This window comes from Ctenopharyngodon idella, chromosome 22 (genome assembly GCF_019924925.1).
Source record: "Ctenopharyngodon idella isolate HZGC_01 chromosome 22, HZGC01, whole genome shotgun sequence".
Classification (NCBI taxonomy): domain Eukaryota; kingdom Metazoa; phylum Chordata; class Actinopteri; order Cypriniformes; family Xenocyprididae; genus Ctenopharyngodon; species Ctenopharyngodon idella.
The window spans coordinates 18,802,698-18,823,066 of record NC_067241.1 but is presented as its reverse complement, the minus strand read 5'-3'; the positions used below and the strand labels follow the sequence as shown (position 1 = coordinate 18,823,066).

Here is a 20,369-nt window from a genome sequence, read left to right as displayed (position 1 = left end):
TGCTAATGGTAAAGAGGCGCAGGAAATGGAGTGCAGGCCTCTTTTCGAGTACATGAGCAGCTGGGGATTTTGCTGAGTTTGTGCGTGTGTTGATGGAATTAGTCTCTCTCTAGAGCCCAATTCTGTCTATTGCAGAAAAGCTGAGAGGCTCCATATAAGTACGATACAGCCAATGAGAATGGAGAATTCACTGAAGTAGCCAACAAACCATTCCCTCATCGGGCCCTGTATAAAAGATAAAAACATCAGAACTGAGACTGCCACATGCTGAATATATGCAATGCATGAAAGTCAAACAACCTACAGTATCTTGTATATACAATAATGATGAATTGAAGCTGTCTTTACAGGTACCTCTAAATGTCTAAAAACTTTGCTTGAACTGTATCATATACAAGTCTAGAGAGTAAGTGCATTTTCATGCAATTTAACAGCATAAATCTTTTTAAGACACTTTAGTCGGAGTGAAATTGCATTATACATGTTAATCAGACTACAATTGGCCCCAGCGTTCAGCGCTTGCTCAGAAAGACAGAGATGACATGACATTTTTAATCCTTCAAATATTTGTTTACGCATTGTGTCATACTTGGCCAGAGAGATGGAAAATGTAGCTTGACTATGCAAAAACCTGCTGCGGCTCCATTATAACCATTATAAACATACTGCTAGTCAGCCTATCGCTGTCACTCATGTCACCTCAAACTGGCAACTCTCACTGAAAACAAATGATGTTACTTAGTTACTGCAAATTGCTGTCATCCCCTTAACACCTCCACCAGGTTGCAGTGTTGTAAACAGCAGCTCATCATGCTGCCTGTGACGTGAGGATTTTACTCGCAAGAACAAAGGAGAGCTGTATTTTCTCTCTTATAATCTATAATCCAACTACACAGACAAAGAGAACAAACAGTATTTTGATTTGGTTAAAAGTAAGACAAATTAAATTGAAAAGCAATTTTAAAGCACACAGACAGATTCAAAGACTAACGCTGCACATCAAACAAGCAGTGCTGTCTTGTTTCTGTTCCTTCCTATTTCAAGTGTACACTGCTTAGCAAAAGAAAGGGAGTTGCATGGCTATGACAGCACTTAGCTCTTATGGTGATGTTTGTATATGATCACAAGACAAGTTTTCTCTCCTACTCTCTCTAACCAGTTTGCTTTTTCATTCTCTGCATTACTTGATTAAATTAACCATGACAGAAATGCAAATTTTGGTAAGTTGATCTGAGCACGTGTTGTGTTTGCTCTTCCAGTTAAGGTACAGTATGTTGTTTTTTAAAGAAAAGCAAGCAAATACCTCCCGCAAAATCAACATACTGTACAGTATGTCTGTACTGGTTAAGGGAAGACTGTAACACGATCATCCATGTGATCAAGCCTTACATGTGTGCTGTATGGAGTGCATTAACATTTCTGATCAGTAGAGGGAGTGTAAACAAAGTGCCTGGATGTTGGGCAAGTCTTTACACCTCTCGTGAATCTTCTTCTCTGAAAAACAGGCATTTAATGACCGAGTGTCTGATGAAAATATGCACTGTTAAATTTTGTTAATTGCAGTTCTGTTATTTTTATATTACATTATATGCATTTTTACAGTAAAGAAACTTTATTATTAATATAGCTGGGTATAAAATATATTAGTATACTAAAATAATGCTATAAACATTCATGAAATAACAAAAAAAAAAAAGACAAAACACTTTAATAACTAATAACTTAAGAAAATATTTTAAAAAATACTAATACAACCAAAAGTAATACATAACACAGTGTCTTCTGAAAAATACTAAGGTGAGGTGCCTAGTCTTTTATTGTAAAATACATGTATTGTCCCATTAAATATCATAATTTCTGACTAAATATAGAATAAGGTCATTTCCAGTTAAGTTTTTACTCAAGTTTTATATTCCTTTTCTGTTAAAATTACAAAGATGTTCAGAATCAGAATGGCAGTTTCCTATGCTGAACAAGTCAGTCTACTACACAATTTGTCTTATATTGTAATCCATCTGCACAGACATATTTTTGAATTACTTGTCAACAGGGCAAAGGGACCAACGAGAGACTGTGAGGTGAATATTGCATTTAAACCCATACTCTCTTTTCATTTTCCCATCTCTGTCTATACCATTCCTCTTCCTCTCCCTCCTCTGTTCTTCCCTCACCCTTTCCTGTTTATTCACTCATTCTCCCCACTTCATTGCCTCCATTTATGAGTCTACCCAGACACGCACATATTCAACACACATAGGCCTAAAATCCTCATTCATTCTGTTTGCACTAGAGCTGAATGATTAATCGTTAAAGGGATAGTTCACCCAAAAATGAAAACTATCCCATGATTTACTCACCCTCAAGCCATGCTAGATGTATATGAATCTTCTTTCAGACGAACACAATCGGAGATATATTTAAAAATATCCTTAGTCCTCCAAGGTTTATAATGGTTGTGAAAGGGGGGGGTCGCGTTTTGAAGTCAAAAATAATGCATCCATCCATTAAAAAAAAGTAATCCATATGACTCCAGTTGGTTAATAAACGTCTTCTGAAGCAAAGTGAAGCGTTTTTGTAAGAAAAATATCCATATTTAAAACTTTAGAAATTCAAATAACTAGTTTCCGGCGGACAAGGTCAGAATCTGCATATCTCAGCAATGTCATCGAGCGCCTCTGAAGGATATCTCGATTTGAAGAATCCTTGGAAGGCAGCCTTTGTTTTGTGTCCTTCATCTTTTGTTTTGAATCAGTGGTTCGGAGCGTGAATCAAACTGCCAAAGTCACGCCCCCCAGTGGTGAACCATTACGTAACGAAGCCTCGTTTACTGAAATTATGTGACTGGCAGTTTGAACCACTCATTCAGAACCACTGATTCGAAACAAAAGATTCGTAAAGCTTCATGAGGCAGTGTTTTGAAATCGCCCATCACTAGATATTGTTGAATAAAGTCATTATTTTGTTTTTTTGGTGCACAAAAAGTATTCTCGTCGCTTCATAACATTAAGGTTGAACCACTGTAGACACATGAACTGTTTTAAATATGTTTTAGTAGCTTTATTGGCATCTGAAAGTGTTAATTATCTTGCTGGCTGTGCAGGCCTCACTGAGCCATCGGATTTCATCAAAAATATCTTAATTTGTGTTCTGAAGATGAACGAAGGTCTTACGCATGTGGAACGACAAGAGGGTGAGTAATTAATGACATAATTTTCATTTTTAGGTGAACTAACCCTTTAAATCCCATCTGGCTAGCGCACTTTCCATAATGTTTACGCATTAGGTCAGTAGGTGGAGAGCAGGCGGTCTTTTGTGGCTGTTCGAACGCATTTGACAACATGAGCATTTACACTACAAAAGTAATCCAGTCGAATGCTACTTCTGGAAGTGGTCAAAAGTGGACAAGCTCAAAACGATTTACACCCCTGTTTACACCTGTATTTAGTGTCGTCCATTTGTGATCCGATCGACCAAAACGCATCTTAATACCAGGTGTAAACAGAGCCTTGTTCATCCAGTATAATAGGCTAATATAATAATAATAATTCAAATTAATTAAATATTTTTTAAATAGACTGCAGCAATTAACATTTTGTCAGAACCGTTATTTTATTTATAGTTCTCTATTCAGAATCAAGGGAAAATCATGATCTCTATTTTAAATGATATATATATATATATATATATATATATATATATACATAGGCTAGCATGCAAAACTGCAAATATAATTTTCAAACTGGCTTTCCCATCATTCATTCATCAGCCAAAAAGATAGCTTTTCCCCAAACTTACAGCATGGAGCCAAATATTATTGTGTTGGGATGCTTAAAAAATATTTTGAAGAAGATATTATCAATGTCCACTCATGTTTGTACACTTAAGTACACAGACATAAAAAGTGGATGGACAAATAGCTTAATGTAATGTTGGCTCTGTTTTCCCACTCCCCTCTGACTTGTTTTTGCACATACTGGTGATGATGATGATGGATTCTGGCATTGCTCACTGCATGCTAATTACACAAACAACGATTCAAGGACTAACAGCTTTGACAGTGACAGGAACAGGAACAGTGAAAATACTAGTAGTAGTGGGTTCGAGGTCAGCAAGCTTAAATAAGCAATTATGCCATCATGCAATAACCTAGTTCATTTACCTTGATGTGTGTAGATGAAAATGAGTTATATTCACTACCCTTTCTCCACTTCTCCAACCCATTCTTAATCATACTGTGCTATGCCTTCACCGTACCGTGTTTTTATTGGGGTGTTTAGACCTCTCGATTTCTCATTCTTCCTCTTTCTCTTTCTAAAAGCAGGAGCTCCAATTAAGGCCTGCATGAATAGGCAGGCAGCAGTGTGAGAACAGAGAGACAGTTGGCAGAAAGCCGGCTGGCTGCAGTGAGCTGGTGTTGTATGCTCTGCACTTTGTTTTGCTGGTCTGTCTCCCAACCCAGGCCAAGAGATTGGCCAGGACTCTCACAGAAATATATACAAAAATGTACACACACACTCACATATTCAAGGGATGTACACCATTTAGAGCTGAATCGAGAATTTTAATTCCAATTTAGTTCCTAAATTTGAAATGAGGTTGCAAATAAGATACAGAATTTAAAATTTAAAATTCGAAATTTAAGGAATTTTAATGAAAATGTAATGATATTCATTCAAAAATTAATTCATTTTAATTTTATATTTCATATTAATGTTATATTTCATATTAACAGCTGCTGTAATTGTTTTTTCAGTCCACTTTTCAGTATTAATTACCCATAAAACATTACCCCAAATGAGGTATTTTCAGAAAGCAATATTTTTAACAATAAATGCTTTATATGTCACCTACAGAAATTTGGGTCTAACAGTAAAGACATTTATGAGATTTCTGTTTAAATCAAATTCTGTTCTTTTGAAAATTCTATTAATCAAAGAATCCTGAAAAAAAGTAAAAATTTCCACAAAAATATTAAGCAGCAGAAAATTCAGCTTTGTCATCACAGGAATCAATTACATTTTAAAATATATTAAAATAGAAAACAATTAAAATTGTAATAATATTTTACAATATTACTATTTTACTTTATTTTTGATCAAATAAAGAGACGTCTTTCAAAAATCGTACCAACCCCAAACTTTTGCATGGTTTTGTGTGTGACACACACACATTATACAGAGCTTGATATTAACTTTTTTGCTCACCGGCCACTATGGCTAGTGGTTTTCCAAAGTTACTAGCCACTCAGCATTTCCACTGGCCACAATTTTGACATTGATACCATGAGGAAAAAACTGGCATATAGATAGTTTTAATATTATCTTATAATTTGGCAACAGGTATATTAGGCTGCTGTCACTTTAAGAGCTGACGCACGGATCCATTATACTGTTACACATGGGTTTTCTTTTTCAATTGTTTATGTTTACTTAAAACTTAACTGAATACTCGCCAAGACCGGCATTTTGATATTATTTTGTGTGCATTTGACTGTTTAATCACAATAAGCAGCGAAAAACTTAATTTAGTGCTGAGAGGCGGCTTTATTTGCATGCACTTTGGCAGGAATCTGCAGGAATGAGTAAAATTGCGTGCAATACGTGCAGTCCCATGCCGAAATTTAAGCCCTGTAACACCAACAATATTCATTCGGAGGAAATGAGTGAGTGAGGGGAGGCGGGTCAGTGTGTCAACTCTCCATCAGAGAGATGAGAAAATGGAAAATGAGTACTGGAAGCGTTTCAGATATTTTAGTATTGTTATGCATCAAAAAAATCAATAATTTTGGCAACACTACATTGCACTTAGTTTATTATTTCAGATGCCTTTTTAAAAAAAACTACAAATGAAAAAAATTTATATATTATATATAAAATTCAACCCGCCAAAGTGGTTAGAGTGACAGCGTTACACGCCACTCCTGAAATCCACCTGCATTTGGCGGTTTGGCGGGTGTTAATGTCAAGCTCTAGACACACAATACACAAAAGCACATTTAAATACATGCAATTCATAGACATTCATAGAGACTGTAGAAACACATATGCATGAAAAAGCTGGAAACTTATCGAGCAGTGCCTCCCACAATCCCTCTCACCAGAACTCCCCATTCCTTGCATACTGTATTTAAACAGATGCACCTCAGCTGATTACTCTCCCTAGATCCTATAAATCCAGTCGCTAAGATGTCCTGAAGAGGATTTTCAGGATTTTTAAAGATTAGTGTTGAGATATTTAAACATACAGGTTTATCTAAGGTAAACACAATCCTTCTTACCATGCAATAAAGTTCATTCAACCACAAATTAAGGCAGAGATTATGTAAAGCATATCTGTTTTAAATTATACTACATACAGACACCAAACTTCTCCTGCTTCCATTTCCATATAAAGTCTCCTCTTGCATCTTATTCTGATGTCTAGAGCAGCATGCACTTCCTCTGTCCTTTATCTCATCCTGGGATTTTTGTTCATAAAACATCAGTGTGGAAATGCCATCTGTGGACCAGTTTTTGTTCCCTGATACATAAAGAAGCAGATCGTTACATCTGATCTCCCCAGATGCAGACGGCTGTCTCTGTCTGCATGAATGTGTTCTCTGAACACGGTAGCCAAAAAGACAATGACTCAATGTCAGGCTACCCTTTTCTCATCTTCAGATCAAAGAATACCTCCCCAGAGCGCTGTTCATCATGAGGACTTGGCTAAGGCATTTGGAGGAAAGTGTAGCAAACTCTGCTCTGATTAATGACCAACAAGGCAACAGTTAGCACCAAAGAGCAAAACAAAACAGACCAACGTCCATCACATGACCCATCCAATTCCCAAGCTCTAACCAAAAACCACAGATTTTATAACAACGGGATGCATTTCACCCAACAGTCACCATATATCAACATCCAGTAGATAAACACAACAGAGAAATATACAAACATCCCTACAACTTTACGATGTGGCTGACACAGGCTCAAAATTGTTCTAGGAGTTGATTGAGAGGATGATGTCTGATGGCTGTTGGGTGTGAAGGTTTGGCTTCCGGCCTAGAGCCCCAGCGCAGAGGCCAGCAGTTTATCAATGTATCACCCGCTCTGGAGCATTAACTCGAGAGCATGTCTGTGCTCCTTAACAACTCTGGTTTATTTTCATATGCTTTGACCTGACTTAGACCTCTATTTTTATTTTTATAGTGATATCTTTTTTGTTTCTCTTTTATTTTGTGGTCATTATGTGCACATATTTTCACCATTGCACTGAATTGAGAATGTAATTAAAAACACATGTATCCCTGAATCTGAACTGAGTTAGCAAAAGTATGCAGAACTGCAACTCAAATGTGAATGTAAGGAAGTAGAATTAAAATTACCTGAAATTCATGTAACTAATTTTTTAACTAGAAAAGTTTATGTCAAGACAAATACTGAATGTTGGCTTGACAAAGCCTGGATTAAAGTAAAAAAAAAAAAAAAAAAAAAACACATTTAAAAGTTCATAGGCATTAAGAACAGAGAAGAACGATAAAACAATAGATCAGAACAATGGAATTGATAGACTGAATGATAGAATGACAGATATAATTAGTATTATAAAACGGTTAGTTCCTGTATTCAGGTTTAGCATTTTCCTTCAGGTCTGTCCTATGTTCATAATAAAAAATCTTTTAAATGTCCGATGTATTATCTTGTCCTTTTAACATTTAAGGGGTTTTCCCGTGACTGACAGCGCTAGTCAAAGCATTTGTCAGTTGCGTCTTGTTCCGTGTTCACAACAATTCAGTCTTTTCAATGTAAAAGTCTTTTACATTGAAAAGACTGAATATATATATATATATATATATATATATATATATATATGTGTGTGTGTGTGTGTGTGTTTAAATAAGTCTCTTATGCTCACCAAGGCTGCATTTACTTAAACATACAGTAAAAACGGTACTATTGTAAAACTACTACAATGTAAAATAACTCCAATTTTCAATTTTAATACATTCTAAAAGAACACATGCACTACCTCTGATGAATTGCATTTCAGTACATTTTTAATCCTGTCATTTCCATTCAACTCTTTGTAGGGTGTGGCCAATTCTTTTCCAATTTCACCTCATGAATAAAAAGGAAGCCTTCAATTCTGGAAGTTAGGTTGGATAACAGACACATTAACTGTCAATGTTTATGTTCTAATAAAGTCTCGACATGCATTAAACATATAAAACATACAGACGTGAAAAAACACACACACACTGGGAAGGCCTGAGGCAACCAGCACCAATTTTTCCTATGTGTGGCAGTGCGGCTTCAAATCTGTGGTAACAGAGGACCTTTTAAGGTCGGGACTCGCTTAGCCTATGGGGCTCTTGGGAATTCTGACTCCACATTCCCCCAGCTGTGTGTTTTTGTTTTTTAGTCTAAGGAATATGTGGAAAGGAGGTCTTTATAATGCGCCAACTTATGAATGGATGAACATTTCTTGCAGAACAAACCATATATAGAGGTTTTTTGAGATACACTGCCACATAAAGTTTTATGTCAAATATCAGCGCCCCAAAAAAAAAATCTTTGTTTGCACAGCAGGCATCTTCTACTGTAGTGATGATTGCATGACTGTAAGAAAACAATAATTTACAGAGCAACCCATGACAGAGCCAAGCAGCTTTGCTGTAACTGAATAATGAATGAAGAATTATGAATAAAATAATTATGAACAAAAAAACGGTAAGCCCGGCATGCACATGAACCACTACATATTTATGTTCAAAATGAATAATGCAAAAATTATAAACAACAAATATTTCCCAGTGCCCTGAAATATGAAGATGAAATATTTCACCACATAAAACATTTAAAGCAAATATATCTCAGTCAGCACAAGAATCTGATTACGTCTCACTATCTGCGGTCATATTCCTAGGAAACTGCCATTCACCTTTGATACGGCAGCACTTGCTGCTTCCTGTTGTTTCTAAGCGTTCAACCAGACAAAAGATTGGAGATGAAGGGCATACGTGTTGTTTCAAACGTTCGCATAGTCATCCTCAGCCAACCCGGTTATGAAAGAGCTAAATGACGTGCTTCAAAGTTTGTCCGCCTAAAATAATTACTCCTTGGGTGGACAGTCAAGCTTGAGGATTTGGGGAAGACATGAGGGCTTCTATCCAAGGAAATGTCCTGAATGGACTGCTGGACATGAGCTTTCGGTACGGAAGAGAAGAAAAAAAAGGGTGAATGTGTGCAAGCTACACATCTGCATGTGATTTAGTGAATGTTGGCACTGTCTCGTGATTCCACTGAAGCCACTAAACGGCATCTTGTTTCTAATCTTTAACAGATGGGTGATCTTCCTGTGCCTTTAAGTCCTTTAGTAATGCAGCGGCCTCTTTAGCCATATGCAAGGAATGGAAATTCAACTCAGGGCCCTTCAGATCTTATTGATGGGGAACTGAAAAGTATTAACTTGAAAAGACGTGCATCTTGCAAAACGGCTAAAGCTTATTTAGTTAAAAAGGCCGCTACTGAAGCAAAAGTTCACCCAAAAATAAAAACTGTGTCATTGTTAACTCACCTTCATGTTGTTCCAAATCTAAAGTTTTTTTTCACAAAAGGAGAACATTTGAATAATGTTCTCCATGCTATTTTCAAATTCACTTCAGAATTCAAATTTCCTGATAATTTACTCACCCCCATGTCATCCAAGATGTTTGTGTCTTTCTTTCTTCAGTCAAAAAGAAATTAAGGTTTTTGATGAAAACATTCCAGGATTATTCTCCTTAAAGTGGACTTCAATGGGCCTCCAAACGGTTGAAGGTCAAAATTATAGTTTCAGTGCAGCTTCAAAGGGCTTTAAACGATACCAGATGAGGAATAAGGGTCTTATCTAGCGAAACGATCGGTCATTTTTGGAAAAAATGTAAATGTATATGCTTTATATAAACAAATGATCGCCTTCCAAGTGCTTCCGCCAAAACCGTACTTTTGTATTCTTCAAAAAGCTTACACTGTATGTCCTACGCCTTCCCTATTCTACTTACGGAAAAAATGTAACTGGCGTTGCCAGTTCTTATCTCTTCATCAATGCACCTGTTAGTAGGTGGATATATTAGGCAGCAAGTGAACATTTTGTCCTCAAAGTTGATGTGTTAGAAGCAGGAAAAATGGGCAAGCGTAAGGATTTGAGCGAGTTTGACAAGGACCAAATTGTGATGGCTAGACGACTGGATCAGAGCATCTCCAAAACTGCAGCTCTTGTGGGGTGTTCCCGGTCTGCAGTGGTCAGTATCTATCAAAAGTGCTCCAAGGAAGGAACAGTGGTGAACCGGCGACAGGGTCAGGGGCGGCCGAGGCTCATTGGTGCACGTGGGGAGCGAAGGCTGGCCCGTGTGGTCCAATCCAACAGACGAGCTACTGTAGCTCAAATTGCTTAAGAAGTTAATGCTGGTTCTGATAGAAAGGTGTCAGAATACACAGTGCATCAGTTTGTTGCGTATGGAGCTGTATAGACACAGACCAGTCAGGGTGCCCATGCTGACCCCTGTCCACCGCCGAAAGAGCCAACAGTGGACACGTGAGCATCAGAACTGGACCACGGAGCAATGGAAGAAGGTGTCCTGGTCTGATGAATCACGTTTTCTTTTACATCACGTGGATGGCCGGGTGCGTGTGCGTCTCTTACCTGGGGAACACATGGCACCAGGATGCACTATGGGAAGAAGGCAAGCCGGCGGAGGTAGTGTGATGCTTTGGGCAATGCTCTGGGTCCTGCCATCCATGTGGATGTTACTTTGACACGTACCACCTACCTAAGCATTGTTGCAGACCTTTCATGGAAACGGTATTCCCTGGTGGCTGTGGCCTCTTTCAGCAGGATAATGCTCCTGCCACAAAGCAAAAATGGTTCAGGAATGGTTTGAGGAGCACAACAACGAGTTTGAGGTGTTGACTTGGCCTCCAAATTCCCCAGATCTCAATCCAGTCGAGCATCTGTGGGATGTTCTAAACAAACAAGTCCGATCCATGGACCTCGCAACTTACAGGACTTAAAGGATCTGCTGCTAACATCTTGGTGCCAGATACCACCTTCTAGTGGAGTCCATGCCTCGAAGGGTCAGGGCTGTTTTAGCAGCAAAAGGTGGACCAACACAATATTAGGAGGGTGGACATAATGTTATGCCTGATCGGTGTAATTACATTTTGATGATCGAGTCGCAGTGGTGAACAGCTCACTGGAGAGTAAGACTTTCAGTGAATATTGTTTATTTCTCACAAAAAGCTATCACAGCTTCAGAAGACTTGGAATTTAACACATGGAATCATGGACTACTTTTGGTGCTTATGGTGATTTTGCATCCTTTATTGAAGCTTGAAAGCTTTACAGTATCTTCAGAACTTCTCTTGTGCTCCATAAAAGAGAGTAACACAGGTTTGTAATGACATGAAGATAAGTAAATGAAACACAAAAAAGTTTTCATTTTTGAGTGAACTATACCTTTGTGGAGTAATCATGTGGATCATCGCTTAGGTATGAAAAACAAATCTGTACAACAAATTCACAGCATAAAAGTAAATGAAAATAAGAAAACTTGTATAAGGAAGCAACCCTGATTAAATGGGCACTGCTGTTTGTGCTTGGTATGGCTTAAACTAATATTTAGAAGCAACAGCTTTGACACTGCAATTCATCTAAGCAGACTCATTTGCGACAAACATCCTAGGGCTCCTTGCCTGCTTACACACCACGTCCTGAACAGTTGATGATTTGGCTACATGACACATACCTCAGGAATCAGTACCCATCCCACTACAAAGCTCTTTCTGTTCTGATGGACTCCATTTAATCCATTTAACTCCAAATAATCATAGCTGCAACATGTATTGCTTTATTCCAGACATTGGGCAAAGACAGGAGAGTGGGTCTCCCATCTGGAAACTGTTGAGGGCAGCTTTTCATCCAGTTTTCGTCATGGAAGATTAGCAGAGATCTTTCCCCCACTACAACTTGATTAGGCAAGTTTGATTATCAGTTCAGGCAGTACAGTTACAGGGTGTGGTTCATTAACCACCTGTTTAGACCTGTGACAAAGCCGATCTGATAAGAGCTCTGTTACGTCCACTTATCTGCACCCAACAGAGTCACTATAACAACCAAAACACAGCTTTAGCCATATTTACCCTTTTAGACTTTTATTGTTGGACTGCGGTTAAAATAATAAGATATGCAAAAACGGCATTTTCCTTTTGTAATTGCATCCAGCCATCAACAAACACTGGAAGCATGTCACGTTTTTGAGCAGACCAAGCGAAACATGATTATGTATTTCTGCTAAACTAGCGACACTGGGCATCAACCGCACATGGCAAAAGCTAATACTTTTTCATATACTGTCTACTTCCTTTGTATAACAGTTCTATCTAATAACGTATTAGACAGGACTGTTAAACAGATACTAAACTAATGTAAACTAATGAAGACGGAGAATGCGAGCACTGTGTGCTCAGGATCTGTCTGAACTCTTCACTGCGCCGTCAAAATAAAAGTAACAACAACAAGCGCAGTTTACTTCACTTCAAGCCCTAGGGCAGGGGTCGGCAATTAAGTTTGGCATCGGGCCAAAAAAGATTTTCACCACTAGATGGTGGGCCAGAACATAGTCAAAGGATAATTTTAATTAATTGATGAAAAATGCAACTAGAATTGCCTGTGACAGACTGTTACAGTGTCTTTTGTAACTGGTAGTGAGCTGTTACTCTGTGTTAAATCCTGTAGTAGGACAGTCATTAACAAAAAAACACATTTGTGTGGCGGTGTCCGGGCTTTACACTGGATAAATTAATAAAGTGGAGTAGTGACCTGGCAAGTATCTTCATTCACTAACTTGCAACACAGACCGCCTTGCTAAAACACACAAATGGGTAAAAAAAATAACTAAGAGGACTTAAAATAAAAATAAAAGAGGACTTGAATAAGCCCATTAATGGAATGTTTGAGTCATGCTCTTAACAAACTATGTCTTTCCATATTGTGAATAATAAATGTGTATCATTTTAATTTGCTTGTTACACAATGGAGCCTAACTTATTGTAATAATTATTTGACGTAGCCTACTTTTGCACTCAGAATTATTCCTTGGCATCCTCACATACTAAACTGCATTTATTTTAAATTGTTTGTGTGCTGGAGGTACGCTATTACGTCGTGTGCAGAGTGATGGTATCATTTAAGCTAGCTGGTGAGAGAAAATGGCACTATCAAAGAGTCTAAAAAGGAAAGTTGATAGCGAAAATAGGGCATACAAAGAAGAATGGAAAGACAACTATGCGTTCATCCTACTAAGTTTTGTGAATGCCAAGCTGATGTGTCTTATCTACAACAAAGTTGTTGCTGTTTTCAAAGAATATGACACCGTGTCTACACCAGACGCGAGCGGCGCGATGCAACGGCTCAAATGTGTCTAGTTTTGCTGCGTCAACAATATTTCCAAAACAAAGCCAAAGCAGGATCAAAAGCAGGATTATTTCCAAAATGTAGCAGTGTGTTTATACAAGAACAAATTGGTTGAGTGAATGAGTCAATGACTCACTCATGTCAGTTGTTTCCATCCTAAATGAATCACTTTATTTGAACAAACTGTTTGATTGAAAGATTCAGTGAGTCACTTACACATAGCCACTTGTCACCACCTACTGGCATAACCTGGAATTATGTTGTTACAGTTTGGTTAAAACATTCTTAAAGGTGCAGTAAGCAATTTCTGAGAAACGCTGTTGATATTTGAAATCACCAAAACAAACACGCCCCGACCCAAAAGGATCACACTTCTATTTTGATAGCAAATTCGCTAACACTCTATGCAACACAGGCACCTCCCCCCTAATGATTGGACACGCCCCTTACTGCTGATTGGCTACAAGTGTGTTTTGGTGCTCGGGGTCCGATCCACTTTCAAGCATTTCTCAGAACTTTTAATAGATCTTAATAAAGCAAAATACACTGTTGAAGTACTGTGTGTGAAATATGAAATGTATGGTTTACTTACGCAAAGGTAAAGAAGGTCTTAAAACGGTTGTGGCTGATGTAAAGTTGGAGGAAAAGTTATGCAAATTAGTTTTATTTATTTTTTAATATTTAAGTTGTATTTATTTATTTATTTTAAACATTATACTGGTATGCAGGCTTTTATATTATTTTAAATTATTACAAATAATTTCAAATAATGCATCTCCATAATGAACGATTTCCAGGTCTCAGACTGGAGGTGCGAGGAAACATCATACTGAGAATCATCCAATGAGTGTTTTCAAACAGGCTGCTTATATATTCCCCTTTCTTCCATTGGTCAGACAAACAGGTAGTCCAAACCCAAACTCATGCCATTGGTTCACCCACTGTTATTAATGTCCTGCTGGACAGAATGGTCAAACAAACACAGCAATGTTTTGATAGCACCACAGTGTTTACACTTTACAGGGAAATCTAACTATGACTTTAAATCTTAGTTGGAGTTATTTTCAGCCCATGATGAAACCATTATAATTCCATGTAAGCACCCAAAACATGCTGGATAGTGTTAACTGCATTTGTAAATATTTAGCAAACACTGTAAGCCAGAATGTTTGTTTGTATCGTGGGTTGAGTCCAGCAGAAAGACGCCTTTTTCATATGGTTTCAGACCATAATAAGGATATCACTCTTTCATTAAGTATATTGCTCACATCAAAACAACAACTGATATCACATGTGGCAGGACAGAGGCGTAGCTAAAACAGAAATGATAGCTACTTTAAACAGGAACACGGCCTTACATCAACATCAACACTGGCATGTACTCCCTTCTTACTGAAGGTCAAGACTGTGCCATGTCAGTTTTCAGACTCTTTTTTTAAATGTGCCTTGGCTCCATTTCCCTCATGTTGGAGTTGATCACTACCAACTCTTGTTGTGTATGTTTAACCTGCTAATACATTTGACCAAATATGGTTGCTGTGTCTTACTTGCTCTGTCTCTTCTTCGGACTCTTTCCAGGCTGTCCCGGGACATTTCATCCCAGTTCAGTTGCTCTGTGTCCCAAGGGAGTTGTTGTCCCGTCTTCTGGTCCGGTTTCACATTCAGGTGCTCAATACCCTCTGAGTTCTAAGACCAAAGATGGACAGTCACAAATTATACGTAAAATGTGTATTTTTGTTAGAACAACAAGTGCCTTATTTAAAAAAATCTTTTATGCTATTCCTGTGATGGCAAAGATGAGTTTTGAGCAGCCATTGCAGTCTGTAGAGTCACATGAACCTTCAGAAATCAGGCTAATTTGGTGCTCATGAAACATTCTTATTATAACCTTCACTGTAAAAAGATTTTAACAGTAAAAGACTGTAAAAATGCTACGGTGAAAAACAGTTAATTGGTTTACAGAACCGTACTATATACAGTGAATAACTGTAATAGATCTAATGGTACATTTAATGTAATTTTACATTAAAATACCATTAAATTTACAGTTTTTGGAAGTGAAAAATAACAAGACATTGTATAATTTACATTGAAAAAACGTAAATTGACATTCCCACAATTCCCTGCGTGACACTTCACATTTGATGTACTTTCATTGAAATAACTCTGTTTCTTCTTAGTTTTTTCTAATCAGTTATGTACATTAGGGTTTTATGTTACATGTAATGTTGTTAAATTAATGTTTATTGCATTTTTAAAATTTCATGTGTGTTACCATGATGGTGTTCAGTGTTTGTGTGAATGACACTGTGTGCAGCTTCTATATATTAGTATTGTCTATCTCAGCTTGTGAAAAAGCTGCTTGTGATGAGCTTTGATTCATCATGTGGCTCATCACCACAAATATGTTTTTTGCTGTAAATTTAATGGATTTTTTTACAGTGTGTAAAATAAACAGTTATGAACTGTAATTATGACAATATAAACCTTTAAATTATACGGTTTTGAACTGTAAAATAGACAGTAAAGTAAGTGCTGTCCCGTAAAACCTGAAACGTTGCTAACATATTTTTTACGGTGAAGTTCTGTCAACCACAGCTGCCGTTTTTTTAACGGAAATTTTACTGGGATTTTGTTTGTTGTGCTGCTTAATATTTTTATAATGTATAAAAAGTTCAAAAGAACAGCATTTATTTGAAATATATGTTTTTTGTTTTGCATCCTTGCTGAGTCAAAAATGTATTTATTTCAAAAGAAAATTTTACCTCCTTTTACAAAACTTTTGAAAAATGTAACATTTCAATATCAGTCTATTGGATAAACAATCACTAAAATATTGTTAAATCTTGTTACAGTCAACCTTTGAATCTGTAAAACATTTCTCTCTAAAATCTTAAATGAAAACCAAAATAAAACCAAAAATAAAACCACTGGAGTCACATGGATTACTTTAATCATGTCTTTACTTTCTGGGGCTTGAAAGTGGCAGATGCGTAGACTGTCAATGGAGGGACAGAAAGCTCTCAGATTTCATTAAAAATATCTTAATTCGTGTTCTGAAGATGAACGAATGTCTTACGGGTGTGGAACGACATAAGGGTGCGTAATTAATGACAGAATTTTCATTTTTGGGTGAACTAAACTTTATTTTTTTTAAAGATTTTAGAGAGAAATGTTTTAGAGATTCAAAGGTTGACTGTAACAAGATTTAACAATATTTTAGTGATTGTTTATCCAATAGACTGATATTGAATTAAATGTTACATTTATATATATATATATATATATATATATATTTATATTATATATATATATATATATATCACATTTACTTTTATGTTCTTTGCAGATGGTTTTCTACCAACCAGTCTTAACATTCCTCACGCAAATGTTTTCCTCCTCAGACTTTATTTTGGCAAGAGCACTGGAACTGAAAACACAAAAGAGTGGTATTTTAAACCTTCTTATTTAAACTACCTTCATATATATATATATATATATATATATATATATATTTATGTATATATATATATATATATACAGTCAAACCAAAATTTATTCAGACACCTTGAACATTTCATTTATTATTACAGTTTATTTACTATAGTTTAAAAAAAGGTAATAAAATATGACAAGATCTCAGAGTTAAACTGTCAGAAAAAAATAATCTTAATTATGTCAGATAACACTTAAGCAAAACATGGTCAGGTCAAAGTGTCTGAATAATTTTTGGTTCCAAATTTGTATCAGTTTTACTGGTAGTTCACTGTATGAAGAATTTGTAGGTATAATATGTCACAGTTTACTTTATTTTGCTATCTTCACTTACATAAATGAATTATAGTGTCCTGAACCCACTAGTAAAAATATATCAAAAATATCAAAAATGTCTGAATAATTTTTGGTTTGACTGTATATAAAAGGGTTAAATTAAAATTTAAAGGGTTAAATTTAAAGGATAATACTATATTCAAAAGACAAAATACTGTTTTGCCTGTCAATCATTCCCTTGTTTATCTTCTTACAGTTTGAGTGACAGGTTCATCAGAGTGGTTTTGAAAAAAAGGTTATTTGATTGAGGAAAACTTTTTTGAATGGCTTAAAGGACAGTAAACAGCCAGTTAGACCTACAGCTTGCCAGCTGTTTTAAGAAGACTGCATGCGCGTGTTTGTTTATGAGGAAATGTCTTAATCAGTACTAGTTTCCTGTGCCTGCAAGTGCTCTAAATTCCTCTTAAACACCCAGGAGAGTGTCTTTCACATGTCACTGCAAACCTGTCACTGTTCTTGCATAGTTTTCCCCTGAAATGCTTTTCTGTCATTTTTTGACTGACTTCATTGTTTATCCCTTCATTCTTTTCCTATTTACGATGTGTTCATCCTTTGATAGATGTCATATGACATAATTTTAAACATATGTTCATGAACACAGGGCCATTTAATCTTTATATCAATTGTTTTTCTGAAGCTTTACCACATGTACGGAGTAAGGACACACTTCACATTGTAAGTTTAATTGTTCATCTGTCATTTCTTATCCTCAAATGAATAAAAACACATTCTGGAGCATGTTTGCAAATAGTTTTCAGAGCTGAAACCAGTTATATTGGATGACTGACAATAAGCATATCCTTACGTCTATCAAGCATTTCTGTTTATTTATTTTTTTCTGACTTCACTGGCCTATTAATCTTTATCAACCCTGAAAAATAACAGCAACTGACTCTTTCTGCTCCGTGAATTATGATTATGACAACGCTAAGTTACAGTAAATTTAAAATACATGTGGATTGTTCTACAAACACGCAAAACCAGCTGCCGTTAATCATTTGGAGTCATATAATACATATCAAAACAAACTTTGCTTAAAATAAAACCTAAAGTTTCTCAGAGCACAAAATACACAATTATTCCAGATATCAATTGGTATAATTGTGCAATAGTCACATGTGTTGCATAAATATTGTGTACAAAGTTAGTACAAAAACTTAGTACAAAGGTGAAAGGCCAAACAAGTCACTCACCCACTTCTGATTGGGTATCGCCAGAGATGTCAGCATATCCGCCATAGCGCCCAAAATCTGATCGGTTCGTCCCTGGTTCTTTGGAAGAGCCTTCATATTTCAGCAGCCTCTGTCGATGTGACTCTCCTTGTCGATATTCCCTCCCTCCTTCAAAATCCCTCTCTTTCTTATGGTTTGTCGTGCCAGAGCTTTGATTCGCAGCCCAGCTCCAATTTTGTACGATCCTCTGGATCGCTCTTGTGCATAAATAATGAATTATGAAGGAGGATGGTCTGTTCTTGTCTCATTTAAAGTGGACTTCAGCAGACAAGAGAGTGGCGTTGTCCAGACTCAAGCGTCTTCACTGGCTCCTGTCCTTCACACAGGTGGGAAGGTCTTGCTGTGGGTCTCAGTCAGGCCTCTCTTCCCCTCCCCCTAAAACCGGGTTTGTTCCTGAGATAATGTTAACCACACCACAGTAAATAGTAAAGATAGCTTTCTGTTCTTTCTCCTTTCCTTTTCTTTTGACAAAGTATCTTGTTTTTGCAAGCTCCTTGGCTTTTGGGACCTTTTGTGAACAGAACATCTAACCACTCATGAGTCAGCCTTTTCTGGCTTGTCATTGGCTGCGTGAATCTACCACCCCTTCGGACAACTCCTCTCCACCCTCTTTACATCAATTTCATCTTCCATTGTGCCTCCCTTGCACAACACCACACTGATTCTTAGAACAAGTTTCTGTCCTCCTCCTCCTCTATCTCCTACTTCTTCGTCCTCCTCCTTTTCTTCTTATACTTTCACCGTCGTTCACTCTTGTTGTTTCCTATCCAGTCTGACTGGATGAAAGATGGCTTTTGGCATGGTGCAAGCATAAAAAGCAGCAAATAACCCAAATAAGGCAGCTGTGCTGGGCTCAGGGCACCGACACAGAAGCTGTCAGATATAATTCATAATGGCTGCCCACTTTAAAACTTACAACAAAGGCTTGAGGAGAGGAGGCTGTTGAGTCTTCCAGAAATCTCTGAACATTTTAATCTAATTTAGTGTCTCTCAACTTTGTTTTTGTCCTACATATGTACCCTTGGCATAATCATACAATTTAAAAAGTTTGGGGTCAGAAAGAGTTTTATTTTTTACTTTTTTTAAAGAAAAATTAATACTTTTATTCAGTAAGGATGCATTAAATTGATCAAAGTGACCGTAAAGACTTTTAAATTGCTACCAAAAAGATATATTTAAAAAAAAAAGAGTTATATTTAATTATTTTGAACTTTCTGTTAATCAAAGAATCCTGAAAAAAATATATGTCATGGTTTCCACAAAAATTTACTTTTGCTGAAATTTAAGCCAAAACTGATAATAATAAGAAAATGAGCATCAAATCATCATATTAGAATGATTTCTGAAGGATCATGTGACACTGAAGACTGGAGTAATGATGCTGAAAATTCAGCTTTGATCACAGGAATAAATTACATTTGATAATATATTACAATAGAAAACTGTAGAAAATTGTAATAATATTTCACAATACTGTATTTTTGATCAAATAAATGCAAAAAATAACTTTTAAACCAAAAACATTCAATATTGTGGGCAAAAAAAATATTATTTTTTAGCAAAAACTAAAATAAAAACATTTTCATTAACTGATTTTTTTTTTAAATATTATTAAAATATTTAATATTATAAAATATAGCATTAATAAAACATAAAAAGCAACAAACAACAAAAATTAGAAAAAACAACTAAACTAAAATACATCTTCATGACTTAAAAAACTAAAACAAAATAAAGTGACAACAAATTAAAGATACACAGTATAAAATTCAAAACCTTTTATTCGAAACCACCTTCATTTAAAATAACAAACACCACTAGAATAGCAATAATAATAGACAGTTTAATACCTTTAAACATATTTATATGAAAAAT

General features: G+C 36.3%; 1 protein-coding gene across 2 annotated transcripts in view; it reads right to left on the bottom strand.

Moving 5' to 3' along the window:
- Positions 1-18,988, bottom strand: part of arhgef25a (Rho guanine nucleotide exchange factor (GEF) 25a) — an 85,673-nt gene extending 66,685 nt beyond the window's left edge. The window contains exons 1-2 of one of the 2 annotated variants that reach the window (XM_051880436.1): positions 18,456-18,988; positions 14,979-15,117 (exon numbers count right to left, since the gene is read on the bottom strand). In XM_051880436.1, the coding sequence (XP_051736396.1) occupies positions 14,979-15,117; positions 18,456-18,551 (235 nt within the window). In that variant the 5' untranslated portion in view covers positions 18,552-18,988. The remainder of the gene's footprint in view (positions 1-14,978; positions 15,118-18,455) is intronic. The other variant, XM_051880439.1, reaches the window with a different exon arrangement.
- Between the last annotated feature and the right edge of the window lie 1,381 nt (positions 18,989-20,369).